Source organism: Carica papaya, chromosome 9 (assembly GCF_054855325.1).
Source record: "Carica papaya isolate Zhongbai chromosome 9, ASM5485532v1, whole genome shotgun sequence".
NCBI lineage: Eukaryota > Viridiplantae > Streptophyta > Magnoliopsida > Brassicales > Caricaceae > Carica > Carica papaya.
This window is the reverse complement of record NC_142317.1, coordinates 731,789-746,981: the sequence shown is the minus strand read 5'-3', so window position 1 is coordinate 746,981 and position 15,193 is coordinate 731,789. Positions and strand designations below refer to the sequence as shown.

General features: G+C 33.1%; 2 protein-coding genes across 2 annotated transcripts; one reads left to right on the top strand and one right to left on the bottom strand.

Moving 5' to 3' along the window:
- Positions 1 to 84: 84 nt before the first annotated feature.
- Positions 85 to 2,406, bottom strand: LOC110823204 (reticulon-like protein B3). Its single transcript, XM_022053540.2, has 5 exons — positions 2,127 to 2,406; positions 1,177 to 1,357; positions 914 to 1,055; positions 681 to 750; positions 85 to 499 (listed from the first exon to the last, which is right to left on the bottom strand). Exons 1-5 carry the CDS (start codon positions 2,329 to 2,331, stop codon positions 330 to 332), a joined length of 768 nt encoding a protein of 255 aa, XP_021909232.1. The 5' UTR covers positions 2,332 to 2,406; the 3' UTR covers positions 85 to 329.
- A 6,991-nt stretch (positions 2,407 to 9,397) lies between these two features.
- On the top strand, positions 9,398 to 11,642 carry MAKR5 (membrane-associated kinase regulator). The gene is made up of 3 exons (XM_022053401.2): positions 9,398 to 10,926; positions 11,032 to 11,100; positions 11,191 to 11,642. The coding sequence occupies exons 1-3, from the start codon at positions 9,900 to 9,902 to the stop codon at positions 11,274 to 11,276; spliced, it is 1,182 nt and encodes a 393-aa protein (XP_021909093.1). The 5' UTR covers positions 9,398 to 9,899; the 3' UTR covers positions 11,277 to 11,642.
- Positions 11,643 to 15,193: the final 3,551 nt, after the last annotated feature.

The window sequence follows — 15,193 nt, the reverse complement described above, 5'->3', positions numbered from 1 at the left end:
TTCATTCAAAAAGAAAACATGGTCATTCATGGAAGTTCATATTGCGATCATTTCCATACCGATAAACAATCAGGAAGAAACTAATGATAGTTAAATAATATCATTCATTTCTTAATTGGTGATGCTTTATCATATGGAGAGCACATCTATTTATATTAAAGTTAAAATCTGAAGTTTAGAAACCCATCTAATTGTACCCAAAAACATTTTTTCTCCAACACAGTAATAGAAACAGGGATTTCTAATGCATAGAAAGTTTTTGGCAATCACCACATAAAGCAAGGCTAACCCCTCTGTCATACCAAGTTCGATATGACCATCCATGGTGCCTAATCCTTCTTCTTCTCTTTCAATGGTCCCCTCGGGATTTTACTCAAAACCTTCGCATCAAAAACTGCATATTGCCTTTTTATCTCAACCATCGCCTTCTCAGCAAATGAATCGATCTTGTCATCGTATTTCTCGTAAACCACTGGCACTGTGTGCAGCAAGATGAATACTGTTTTCACAAATCAACAAATGTCAATCACTTCATAAAGACAGACAGTTTTTATATAAAAGTGTATGTTAATCACTTCATAAAGGACATTACATAAACATATAAAATTTTAAAAATTAAAAATTAAAAAACGTTGTCCCATATCAAATAGAGATTCTATGAAAAAGTACTTGAAACTCACCTACGTAGAACAAGGTCAGGAAGTTACACCAGCTGCTGACAATTGACAGAACCCATAGACCAGCAATTACCTGCTCTCATAGAAACGTAATTCATACCAAGCTATCAAGAACTAACTATATAATTGAAGGGACGTATATTATTTACCAGAGATGCTTATATCTTAATACTACTTCAAACTCCTAATCTAATGGAAAGTGCCAGTAACAACAACACAGTTTAAGATTAACCTACAGTGAGAAATTTCTTCAAATCTCTCCCAGATGCAATATCATGCAGGAGAGTCATGGCCCTGTTGATCTCAATTCTTAGCGCAGAAGCAACTTGAAGAAAATAATCTTCAGGGATTGAAACATCTGGAATGTGGGGTCGGGACCTTGGTAAGGGCACAACCAATACGAGTTATATAAGACAAGATGGACCAGGAAAAGAAAAAGGATAAGATAGATAAATAGATAGGAAAAAGAGTAAGAGGGAGAACAGATCCAACTTCTTACTTGTTGATGAAAGTTGATGCATTGGACCACAAGAAGAACATAGCCAGAGAAAGTATCAAAATATGGCACACCAGAGTAATCAAATGGTATTCAAGCAATTCGAAGAGAACCCACAATGCGGTAGCACCACCAAGCACGCCAGCAGAGATTTTCTTGTTTCTCCATAGTATAATATCAGCAACTGTGCCAAACAAATTACTCAACTTTCTAAAAAACTCACTCCAGTGAAAAATTCAATTTAAACCAAAAAAAAAATTAATCCTCTTCAGAGACAACCACTAAACTTATAATCAACCGAGAAAAATAATTTCTATGCAGGCACCAGGAGAAATTATTCACAAAATGTAAACGCTGCAAATTTCAGGATAGAATAAGATTGGGACTTTTGCTTCCATAGCAATTTTAAATCAGCCAAAGTGACATCATATTTAAATTAACTATAAAAACAAACATAACACTCTAAATCGATGGAATTATACAACCAGTTTTCTGTCGACCTAACGCATTGTCAATGTTGAAGTGGAATGAGAAGAAACCCAATGACATTACTATTACTCCTGAAAACAATAACATTTACAGTAGCTATAACTGATCATGTAGACACAAGAGTATAAGACATCAGGCAACACAAGTTTATCTCGAATTAGCGCTGCTTTTAGCTTATATAATCCTAATTCATGACAACATTTCCAAAAGAGAAGCATAAGTTTATTGTGTTCTCAACTATAAATTTGACATATATCGTGCACAAATGAATAATAAAACGTCTAAAACCTAAATATTCTACCTCCTAAACCGCATTTTCCATCAACCAGAGGGCGGAAATTAAAATCCATCGGATCGTTAGATCCTAAACGATACTGTATGAAGAAAAGAAACAATACGCAGAAGATCAATTAAACCCTAAGACGAAGAGCGGATATAAAATGAAAGAGAATCTAGGTTTGTACCTTTGCCGCCACCCATGACCTTGTGGACGGGCTTTTCTCGACCGAAGAGCCTAAAGATCTTGGACTTAACCGCTTCAATCGGAGATGGCTTGTCGTCATCAGAATCGGAGGATGATGAAGACGAATCATGTCCACGGATCTTCTCGGAGATCTTCTCCATCAACGATTCAGCGGCTGATTCGTGTTCGCCAGCATGTTCCGCCATGGATCTCCGCCGAGAAGTAAGAGAGGGGTTTCTGCTTTGATGAACAAAAGAAAGGCGTTTGGGTTTTTTCAGCGCGAGGATTTTAATGGAAGAAGGTAAATGGCAGAAGCCGGCTCGCTAAAACGGCTGATGCGCGCGAGCCGAGTTCGGGACCTGAGCCTACTTGTAATATCATCACAGCTATCGAGGCAAGCTTTAGGTCCAGACCATTCGGCTGTCGGAGGATAAGGAGAGATATTAGGGTGACAGCGATGCGTAATTCCCTCCCGTCACTGACGCCACCTTAATTGTTAAATTTTTATTTTCACCTTAAATAAGTATTTATTTTAATATATTTTTCTCGATTTTTTTTTTTTTTGGTTTAAATCAAGCGTTATATTTATTTTAATAAATTAATAAATTTTAATCATATATTATTCGAATAATTTATTCTCATTAATTTTTTTAAAGTATTCAAATTTAATTTTTTTATTAAAAAACTGCACTTTTAAATAAATAAAAATATTAAAAATAATTTATAACCGAGTGTAAAATTTTATTAGTAATTTACTTAATTTTTAAAAAGAGAATTATAACGTCTGTGATTAATAATTATTAAATGCTTTAAAATATATATATAACAAATGTAATTAATTCATTTTAAAACTTAAACTCTACCAATAACCTATAAATATATAAATTCACATATATGTATATATATACGTATAAAAAACTATTTTAACTTAATTTTAAAATTCATATATATATAATACACATATACACACACTTCTAACTAGTTAGTAATAAGCAGTTTTTGGGCATGCATTGAGTTAACAGGCCCAGCCCGTAATCAAGATTGGGCTCGTTTGGTACCATTTGAAGGCCCACAAAGAATACACACACACATATATATATGTGTGTCTGTGTGTTATGTGTATATATATATATATATATATATACACACGTATAAGAAAACAGATAATACATATATATCTGAAAGATAACAAATAAAAATATATTTTTTATGAGTTATAGTTTTTATTTTGACAAATTTTATAACTTAATTTATGGGTTGTAATTAAACATATACCTTATAATGTTAATATATAGACTTACAATTTAGTATAAGTTTATATATATATATATATATATATATATATCTAATGAAATAACTTTATATAATGAATAGTTCATGGCTAAGTCATTCCTTTTGCTTCTATATATGATTTGTTATTTCGATAGTTACATTTCAAACAATACAAATTAAATGAAAGACTTAGTTGCCATTGTAAACTTTAATGCTTATTCGTGAAAAATTATAATATCTTTTTTTACGTTAGGCATGTTCTATGTATGTTATTTAATTCTTTTATATTATAAATATATATTGTAAGTGGTCGAAACTTTAAATGAATATGAATTTATAATTTAAATGCAGAAGCGAATAATAGAGTTAGGATTTACATTAATTACACAATAGTTTAGAACACCCAACAGGACTATGAGAATTTTTATTCGAAAATATAAACGGTAATTAAAAAATAAATAAATAAATATTCTACGATAACATTCAGTAGTACTCGAAAGGAGTTCGCGTGGTGAACTACTCACAATATTTTTGTTGATCGGGATATAGATATTGGTCTTTTTTATCTAAAATGGTTAATAAAATTTTGAGTTACACTAGTTAAGTAAGAATATCACAATACTCACATATACGAAAAACTAAATATTGGTAAAAATCATAAAAACAACTAATAGAGCTTTTAATTTGATGTAAATTCATTTAATTTAAAAGATAATTATTTATTCCGTACTTACCTAACGAGTTTTTCCAAAAATAACCTACGGATACCCATATTATTTTTTCAGGTATATGATAACAAGAGACGATAACCTTCCATTTTTATCTGCTTACTGATACCCCTAGGAGTCTATAGGGATGTCCATCTACTCGTGAACCAAATATCCAATTTAAACAATTAACCGACCGTCCCCATACTCCGTTCGAAAATAGGCGCCAAACATTCTATCGCTTCAATACCCCGTCCGATATGAGGGTAAATTATGTATCCCAAATCTTTTCGGTAAGGGATTTATTAGTCCCGTTCGATTAAGGTAACTTTAATGGTAGGGTTCCCTATGTACCGGCTCCGTCCGCCATTTTTCTAGGTACCTAATAAGTCTTTCACATAAAGATTCTCATCAACAAAACAATTAACCACACAAACAATTATCTCATATTTCATTTACAGATCTATTAAACTATGTTATTACTAATAGTACATAACTAAATAAAACAGATAAATCGATAAAACTATAGAAAATATAAACTTAAAACATACACTATATAATAACAAGCAAATAGAGCAGTACAATAACATAAACAGAAAATCAGGATAATTGTGAACTAACAAGTTCCGATTCTACTAGTGACCTCTAATTATTTTTAGGATTCCCTAATTTTTATAAAAATACAAAATTATACAATGTTAAGCCTCTATTTAACGTAACAGGGAATAATGTGAAAGATCCTTACCCAAATCGGTGTTTTGGGACGTCGCACTATCTACTACGCCTTCTAACGGATACCGGGTGTCCTAAATTTTTTATGCGGAATCCAAAACACTCGTCGTGTACCTAAAAATATTCAAAAAATCTAAAATCGGTGCCCAAAACTAATTTCGGCCGATTTTAGAGTTCCGGTATGGTGGCATTGTCGTGCTCCGGCGTCGGCTCCACGACGATAGTTCACTTCGGCCTGGCTAGTTTTGGTCTTTTTGGCTGGTTTTGACCGGTTTTACACGTACATCCTTGCAGAAAAATACATTATGAGCCTCGGTTGGCTGAAAAATTACAAAAAATACTGAACCAGCGAGGGGTCACCGAGTGCGTCAGCTTCGCCGGTCCTTCTTCACGGCTGGGGTTTCTTTTTCGGCTAACATGCACAGAAAAAGACAGTGAGCATAATGATCAAAAAATTACATGAAAGGGGAAACAGGAAAAGGTCCATTTGAGGAATTTTTGGATTTTGGCCGCGGCAGTTCTGCTAGACTTTGCCCGCAGTTTTTAGGTCACCCACCGTCCCTCTTGCTTCGATTTGACCACAAGGTTTCTCGGAATCAAATTTCAAATGGGTAGGTGAAATTTTTACCTTTTTTTACGACCGGCAGTAGTTCCAGTGCGGCGGCGGTCGACGGTCGGTCTCTTTCTCCAGCGCCTGATTCTTCTTCTCCGACAGAGGCTGACGGCTAAGGTTTGGGCTCTTATGTGATGTAAAACATTATACCCATTTCGCGTTAATCTGGATTATTCATCATGATTGATTTTGTCCGTCCGATCGCGCCTAAGGAGGAAACGAATCTAGACCATCCATCATAATTTGATATCGTTTGTCCGATCGCGCTTAAAGAGGAACAAATCCAACTCGTCCACGTGTGCAGGATCGATCATGGGTCGTTCGATCGGGGGGTACGCAGATTGTCTGCGTGGCACCTAGGTCAGCGAGTCTTGCCATACGGCATGCTCCGTTTCGTCGGGGCTGCTGGCTGGGCAGTCCTACGTAACCGAACTTTTTCTATTTGTACTTTGATCATTTATTTCTAATTTTCTTTCAAAATACCTCTCGAATCCAAATTTTATTAATTTATTCGAAAATTTCTTTCAATTACATCCCTACCTATTTTTTTCAATAATTTAATAAAATTAAATTATAACTAATTCTTTATTTATTTTTTAAAATACTGAAATTGATCCCGGACCAAATTCGGGTATGGGTATTACATATATATTAAGTCTTAAAGTATACACACAATTCTTCAATATGAATCTTGTTTAATACACTCAATCAATATACTCTTAAATTTTTTTGGAGATATAACAAATCATTAAAAAGAATTATAATAGATACAAGGCATGGAGAGAGTACAGCGGCCTTGCAGAAGTATATATAACAGGCTGACGTTATGCCCAAACTCAATAACTTTATGTGGAGATTGTTGAATAACATTTTTACCGCTAAGTTGAGATTATGCGAGAAAGGTACTGCAGACAATACAACGTATTCTCGTTGTGGTATAAGAGAAACTACTCAACATGTTTTCCTTTAATGCAGTAAAGGGAGATGTTGCTGGGGAATTATGGGTATTCAAGTTCATATCGCACAATTTTATGATGTCCTAAGATGGGGATAACATATGGTTAAATCGCCGAGCACACAAAAAGTAGCTGGTCGTACTCTGTTGTATGTGGAGACTACAACACGAGCCAAATAAATTACTGTAGACGGGGAAGGTGTTTGCAGACCAAACATTTATCTACCTAATGCGAAAACACTTGGGCAAGTGGTGGCAAACAAACATCATCAGCAGTAAGGGAACGATGCAACCCTATCAAAGCCCAATGGAGATGCAGCGCTGACAAAGCCCCTGAAGTGGGATATTATAAGCGTAATGTGGATAGTACAATTTTTGAAGTCGGAACCGAAGCGGGTTATAATGCAGTCATACGAGATTCCTCAAGTGTTGTTTTAATTGCACTCTCATGACGAATTAATGGCTGTCGATTGCCATATCTAGCAAAATTAATGGGGTACCGTCAGGTTTTACTCTATATTGTATCCAATGTTCAAATGATCAACATTGTGAAAGTTGACGTCCAAATAGTTCAAAAATCTTAGACAATAAATAATAAAAATTACTCGAAATTTGAATTCATCATCGCAATTTGTAGAGCTTTCCCACAGCAGAAATCCGACATAAACCATTAGATGGGTTATGAGGAATTGTAATAAGGTAACTCGCGAACCAGATAAGTTTACGTGTAAGAAATATAAACTCAAACTCTATTATTTCACTTTCATATTTTATTTATGACTTTGTTTCTGTGCCGAAGATTACAAATTTCGTATATGAAATAATTTACTTCTTAATATGGTTGTATTACTTTTTTTTTAATAACAAATTTACTCAAAAATATTCAATAACCCATATTTTCTTATAAAAAAAAAGCTATACAACAAAGGGATTTTGATTTTTGAATGGGGAAATATATCTATATATCTATATATATATATATATACACACATTTATGATGAGGACTGGCACAATTCACCTGAGATGACAACAATGAAAAATGAAAAAACAATGATGGTCTTGGAAGACAAAGCAAAATCTCTTCCCTCCCCCCCTCCCCCTTCCAAAAAAGAAGAAAAAAAAAATCCAACTTGTCATTTTATATCCATGATTTAGGGTACAGAATCTTACAACTTATGACATTATTTTCAAAATTATAATTAAACAGCAATTAATTATTCAATTAATAATCATGCTTATTATAATATTATTAATATTATTTATTAATTAAAAATATTATAACCTAATTATTTATACATATTTTATGAATAAATTAGTAAAATTATTTATTTTAATATTGGGTGTTCTTCATCTGGTCATTAAATTAATTAATCAAAGAAGATACATGTGAAGTTTACTCATTGCTCACAGACTTATATATAAGAGCACAGTACATACAAGCAAATTACTACAGTACTCTAATAACACATAATACAAAAAGCTCATCACCTGCCACACCCAAAGATGGAATCTCATATATACATATATATATATATATAATATATACACACACACACACACACACACATACACACATTACATCATGCCAACAATATTTACCTACCATGAGTTTATCTTATATAAAAGTGAGTGGTAGAATTAAAGTCACGTTATAACTGTATTATTTTTAAAATATGTCGAGTTCAATAAAAATAAATTATGCATTAAAAATTTTTATAAAAAAAATATTATTGTTAATTTCTTTTACCTCAAAATTTTAAATTAATAATACTGTTTATTTTTATTAATTTATATTTTAACCAAATTTCTTAAAAATATAACCCATTATTATAAGTTAAATACTTTCATTAATTTTTTTAAAAATTAATTATTTTTAATTAAAAAATATAAATTAAAGTTATTAATTTTTAATAATTAATTGAATAATCCACTAACTTAATATTTTACTTTTTATCAACTCGTAACGATTAAAATTAAATTAAAAAAGTAAGTCATAGAATTAGAAATGTTATTAAAATATCTATCAGACACGTTGTGAATTACGCATCAAAGATTTTTATAAAAAAAATATTATTTTTAACACAATTTAACGAAAAAAAATATTTTATTTGTCATATATTTATAAGCGAATTAAAGAATTAAGAATTTTATTAAGAGATAATCTCGATCACAACGTTGTGACTGTATTATTTTTAAATAATATATAATTATAAATTTTTATTAAAATATATTGAATTTAATAAAAATATTTTATTAGCAACTGAACTCTGCCAAAAGTCAAACCTTTTATGGCAAGACTTGGACTCTTTCTTTTTATGAGTCCAATAAAAATTATGTAAAAGACTGAAGACCCATCCCTTTAAAAGGGTAGGGTCCCCCAAGGCATGACCTGCCTTTGCCCATTTTCTGACTCACCAGATCTTTTGATTCCAATTTATTTATTAATAAAATAACCCTAATATATATATATATATATATTTTTTAAATAAAAAAAGAAAAAAGAAAAAAAAAAAAATAAAAAAGAAAAAAGAAAAAGGTAAAGTAATCCTTTCTCTCCTATTGAAAGAAGACTTACCTTCTCTCTTTTTAGTTTCCTTTTTTATTTTTTTTTATTTTCCTATTTTGGCTTTTCCTTTTTCAAAATTTTCACTTTCTATACTTTTTCTTGGAAGTTTCTCAAATGTCTGTTGTACCTAAAAATTCTCGGTCCAACCTCACGCGCCTCACAATTATTATATTTTTTAAAAACTATTTTTTTATAAATTTATTACGTTTTATTCTTTCTCTGAAATTATATTATTGTTAAATTAATTCGTGAAATTTAATATAATTTAGTATTTAATATGGGCGGGATAAATAGAACTGAGCATGGAGTGAGGGAAACGCGCGAGAAAGAGCGTGGGAAGAGGGAAGCGGAAAAACATTCAAACTTTGATTTGTAGAAGGTCTGGGTCGTCCCTGACCTCTGAGCTGAACCCTGCGTTTTGCAAAGAGTATCTGTATTACTCTGTACCCTGCTTCCCGTAGCCTGCAACTGTAAAAAAAAACTTTATATAGACTATATATATATACATATGTAAGTATATGTAGATGTATATGTGTATGGCATGGTCACGTGCTTCTTCTGTTGCCACATACCCAACTCCATGTCAATAAAACCAGCCAAAGGTCCAAAAAGCATACCAAGCCCACTGTGCGAAAGCCAAAAGCTCTCTTAGAAAAAAGCAGAGCATAAAAAAAGCAGCTTTTTTTTTTTTCTCATCAGCTTAAAACTCCTCTCTGCTTCTCCCTTGTGACACCATTTTCAATTTCCTCTCCCCAACACCACCATAAAACGATGTGCAAAAGCTCTCTTTATCTCCTCTTTACTAAACCCTTAAAGGCTTAAACCCTCTCATCTTCTTCTTCATTCATCACGCCCGCTGAGATTCATCTCGTTGTTATTCTTTTTCTGGGTTGTTTTTTTTTTTTTTTTAATTCTTCTTCGTGGTTGCCATGGAGGGTACTGGCCTTCTCAAGCTTCAGAGACCTACCGCAAGCGACGATAATGGCGGAAGCACAGAGAGAAAAGCATGTGATAGAAATGAAGGTGGCGATGATGGGTTTCCGTATCCGTTGTTGGAGTCTGAGAAAGAAGCATTGGAGGAAGAAGATGACTCGTTCTTCGATCTTGAGCTACCTCTATCTTGTTTGGATGATAAGAAAAATGACAGCGAAGGAAGTGACGAAGAAAATAAGAGTTTAAGAGACGAAAGAAGTTGTCTTGATTCTGGCGAGAACAAAGCCGACAGTTCCGCCATTAAAGCCGGCGAGAGAAACACTAAATTTGCCGAGAAGCCATTTTCTGCGTCTGCAAATGATCATTTCTCGAAACGGAAAATAATCCCAGTTGAGCTCAGCGGCAAACCTCAGTCACCTATTGCTCTACTCAAATCGGCTCCGAAATTTTGGGTCTTCACGTTCAAAAAACCGAAAGAGAAAACAGATGACGAGTCAGTAAAGACGGAGAAGAAAGATGAACCAGAGTTGACCGTCGAAGAAAAAAGAAGCAAGAACTTCGCTGTGAAATTTAGAATGGAAGAAGTTCAGAGCTTCTCGATGCTCACCAGAGGAAACAGTCTAAGGAAAAAAGGTGGAATTCCACGAAATCAAAGCGCAGAAGACTCATCGAAACGATCGGATTTGATTCAGAAATACTTGAAGCTAATCAAGCTCAAGCCATTTTACATTAAGGTTTCAAAGAAGCAAAACGAGAAAGTGAAGTTATCCGGAGAGATATCAATGGCGTCGGCTGCATCGTCTCCGGTTACGGTGCCCGGATTTTCCCCGAAGAGGGAGAAGCACGGGAATATTCAGGCGGGAATACGGGAAGTCTGTAAGCATCTGGGTAAGAGCAGATCGGCGTCGGCAGCGTTCGGAGCTCGGTCGCCGGTGAGCAGAAGAGATGATTCGCTACTTCTGCAACATGACGGAATCCAAAGCGCCATTCTTCACTGCAAGAGATCATTCAATGCTTCAACAGGTTTTTTATATTCAATTTAATCCGATAATAAAAATCAAAATCTTTTCATTCAATTCAAAAAATCTAATATGTTTTTTTTTTTCCTTCGTTCTCCCGACAAATCAGATCCTTCATTCTTGCTTCGTTCTGCAAGCAATTCTTCACATGAGAAGCTCAGCACTTCATCTTCAGAAGGTACAAAATATTAACTTCTCTCCTTAATCAAGGACACCATTAGTATCTTTGCTCAATCGTGTGATTAACTCTGCAAATCTTCTCTCTCAGATTCTTACCCACTCTCCCGGTTGGCAAGAAATTCATTCGAACAAGCAATTTCTTATAAGAAAACAAGCGGGTTCTACAGTAGTTGAAGAAGTAAAGGAAAAAGGAAGGAAGAAGAAGCTCTTGTTTTTCTTGGATTTGAAGACAGAGCAAGCGGGAAAAACTCAAGACAAAACAAAAAAAGAGATTTAAAAAAAAAAAAAAAGGAAATGTTGTCCATGAATTTGAAAGATAAAAGACAGAAAATCAAAACAGGAGGATCTTGTTTCCATTTTTCTCTCTCTTTTTTTCTTAAATTTGATGTAAAAAAAGAAAATCTGATTGAGTAGCTAGGTATCTATTATGATGATGAGAAGAGAACAGAGTTATATCACTTCTGTGTTCTCTGTAAAAAGTTGACGGTGTATTATTCATTATTAGATAGTTGAGAGATCGAAAGAAGCAAAATTCTGATACTGTTCATCTTACCCATGTATCTATTACATATATACATACATATATCAAAACAACAAAAAATTAAAAATTTATACGACCCATTTGAAAAAAAAAAAACAAGAAATCAATCCAGTACATATATATATATATATATTCATGTTACCCACATCTCTCTTCATGTTTCCATTACATCCATACATATACATGTATATCAAAAGAGAAAAAGTTCAAAAATTTATATGACCCACGAGAAAGAAAAACAACAAATCAATCCAGTATGCATGTATATATATATACATACACGTCTTACATACAAATTTTAGAAAGAAAGAACAATCATGTCTGGTTTGAAAGAAAGATTTGAGAGTTGGGGGAGGGGAGGAGAGGGGGATATTGATTATACCAAGGAGGGTGAAATGACTTGACAAGTTGCGATTCATATTTTCTGTTCTTTTCCCCCCTCACTCAATTCATTTTTTGTTCTTGGAATTATTCACTTTTTCAGGCCATCATGTTCCTTGTTGATGGCAACATTTTATTGACTCGGACAAGAAACTTACTGAACCGTATAAACATTAATCTCTGTGTTAGATTCAGAGCAGTGTATTACCCATCTGATGATGTCGAGATCTCACCTGGATAATAATAAATAGGGTTTTCAATTTCTAATTTTGTAGTTCAAAATATTTGATTGATGTAAAGTTAAAAAAAAGGAGATATGATTCCCATATCTTAGCTTTCTAAGTGAGTTTTTTTTTTTCTAAAATTATGTTGGGTTTTTTGAACTATTCTAGCTAAATTTAAAAGGATTTAATAATCACATAGTATTTTTTATTTAAAAATATAATAAATTATTCAATATTTAAATTTAATTTAATAAAAAAAAATTAAAAGCTCGTCGAATACATTACGAGTCAAGAAACTCTCGTGACAGAGATCACTTGGCGCGTGAGCATACATACAAATGAAGGCCAAACTGTAACAAGAAATCAAAATTTACCAATCGGTCAGCGCATTTATTCCCTTCGCGATGTGCATGTTATAATTTGACACGTTAATTCTTCAATAACAAGTGTTTGATATCGCGGACGACAGCACTCCGAACACTAATACAATAATCATCATTGTTAAGCAATCGTGTACAGCCAGAGAACCATCCATCTCAATAATAATATTGCGGTATCCAGCATTCCGTACGAGCCGGAGATCGTCTGAGGTCTTTCAAAGTTCGGCTTGCACTGCGACACTACTGTTAATTAGTGAATTAAATTTTTAGTCTCATTTAATCAAATACTATTTTAAACACCGATCTGACTCAGTTATTAATATAATAAATATATATATCTGTCGCTTATTGATTTTTTTTTTTTAATTTTAAAATTATAACGTAACATAAATTTCCTATTCCAATCATAAAATAAATAAATTTTTGTTCAAGAATGATATTTTATTATATAATTTATAATATAGTTATAAAGTAGTGAGCTAATTAAATTTTAAATTCGTAATTTTTAAATAAAATATAAAAAATTTAACCATTAAATTACCTCATTCTCAATAGGTTTAAGGAAGTCTTTGGTATCACTTTATGGTACTAATAAAGCATTGTTTTTTTACATGCAAATTCTTGGGGTTTACAAATTTTACATTTTACCTTCGGTAAATACTTATAATTTTTACCTCGTTGAAAAGTAAACGAAGCATTTTCCTCGAAAGAACAAAAAAAAAAAAAAAAGTAACCGAGGAAGATCCTCCTGTTGATAGCAACGAGTTGAAAAATTCAAGCTGTCTGCTTGATGCATCCGGGAAGCTGCCGCCCATGAAGTCATATTTTCTACCCCTAAGATTAGTATAAATTTATAATTAAATAATATATATATATATTAATCATAAATATATAAAAATATAATTCGAATTAAATTTATACTGCCCGTAAAAAATAAATTAGGGTAATACATAAAAAATATACACTTATAACCTATATTTTAAAATATATTACGATTACACTATTATAGTTAATCGTATGTCTAACCCTATTAGACAAATATCCCGTACGATAAAATAAGTATTCGTGCGTGGATTAGATTCTAAAAAAATATTATTAGTGCGATAACCGCGTGATTAGTTTTGTTATTACCAATTTATTTATTTGTATTGTTGTATTTCAATGTACCGCTAACTTCGATCGATTGTTGTATTTGTACGTGTCTCTGAGTTGGCTAACGATGCTTAAATGAGAGTTGAACTCGAAGGGTATTGACGCTAAAAAATTTTTCTATCGAAATCGCGTAACTAAACTAAAAATATTTTTAGAACTAATTATTGTACATACATATTATCCATCGGATAGACATGTATCTAAGAGTGTTATACACACAATTATATCACTATATTGATATACAAACGAACAAAAAATGCATTATTAATATTTGAAATTGTGAAAAATTGGAGGGAGGAGAGTCATAATTAAGAAGAAAAATAAAATATGCAAGCGAAGGCCAAAAAATTTTCAAGACAAAATCATAAATGCAAAAGATGGCAGAGACCCACCCGCCCGCCACCTTGTCTCCCAATTTGAGTCACCTCTCTGCTTCATTTTCAAAGTCAATTTTAATCTCCATTTGGTTTTTTTTTTTTCCATCAGATCACACACTGTTTCGCAGCATGTAGTCTAGACTGTCTTTGTTGTCCACCAAGTCATCATCATGTATATATATATACATACATACACGTCGTGTGTATAATGTGTATGCGCTGAGTTCAGAGCTGTCAAACCAGTGTTTCTTGAGTTAACCCACAAATTTTTAACTCTAGTGGATTAGTTTGATGTTGAAGAAAGAAATGTCGATTTGTAGGTAATATTTAATGGTATATATACATACACACGCACGCACGCACGCACGCATATATACATATATGTATATGGGGAATCCGATAATATACAGTAGGGTGATGATTGATGTGTATTATAATATAAAAAGAGTATGCTAGTCGCGCATTGTTGTCAGCAGTAAATGATTGCTTATGGAGACGGCAAAGACTTACAAGTAAAAAACAGCATGATGAAGATGTTCAAATTTTCCAAAGAGATTTTGAAAGAAGAATAAAAAAAGGTGGCGGATGAGATGATGAATTCTTCGAACCAGATGATGAACTCTTCGACTCATAATTAATTATTTATTCTAAAAAACAAATTACTTTTTAATACAATATAATATATATTAATCTTGCCAAACTTAAAATATATAACATTAACGAAAGTATGAACAACGCTAAAATATGGATAACCCTAATATATAAATAAGCATTACCTGCGGATGGCTGGGTGGACGGGCGGCCGGGCTGGGTGGCTTCGGCGCGATCACCCGCGATTCTGGTGGAAAGGCGACGGTGGTTTTCCCTGGGTTCCTGAGGGGATGTCGAGGTGGATGTCTTGCTGGTTCGGACACCGTCGTCATCTCCGGCAGCGGACGTGTCTGAGAATGGTCATATTGCTGAGGACTGTAAGGCCCTTCTTGCGAGTCACCCGGATATGTCAGTCGGCTGGGTCTGTAGGCCGCCATATCTGGGA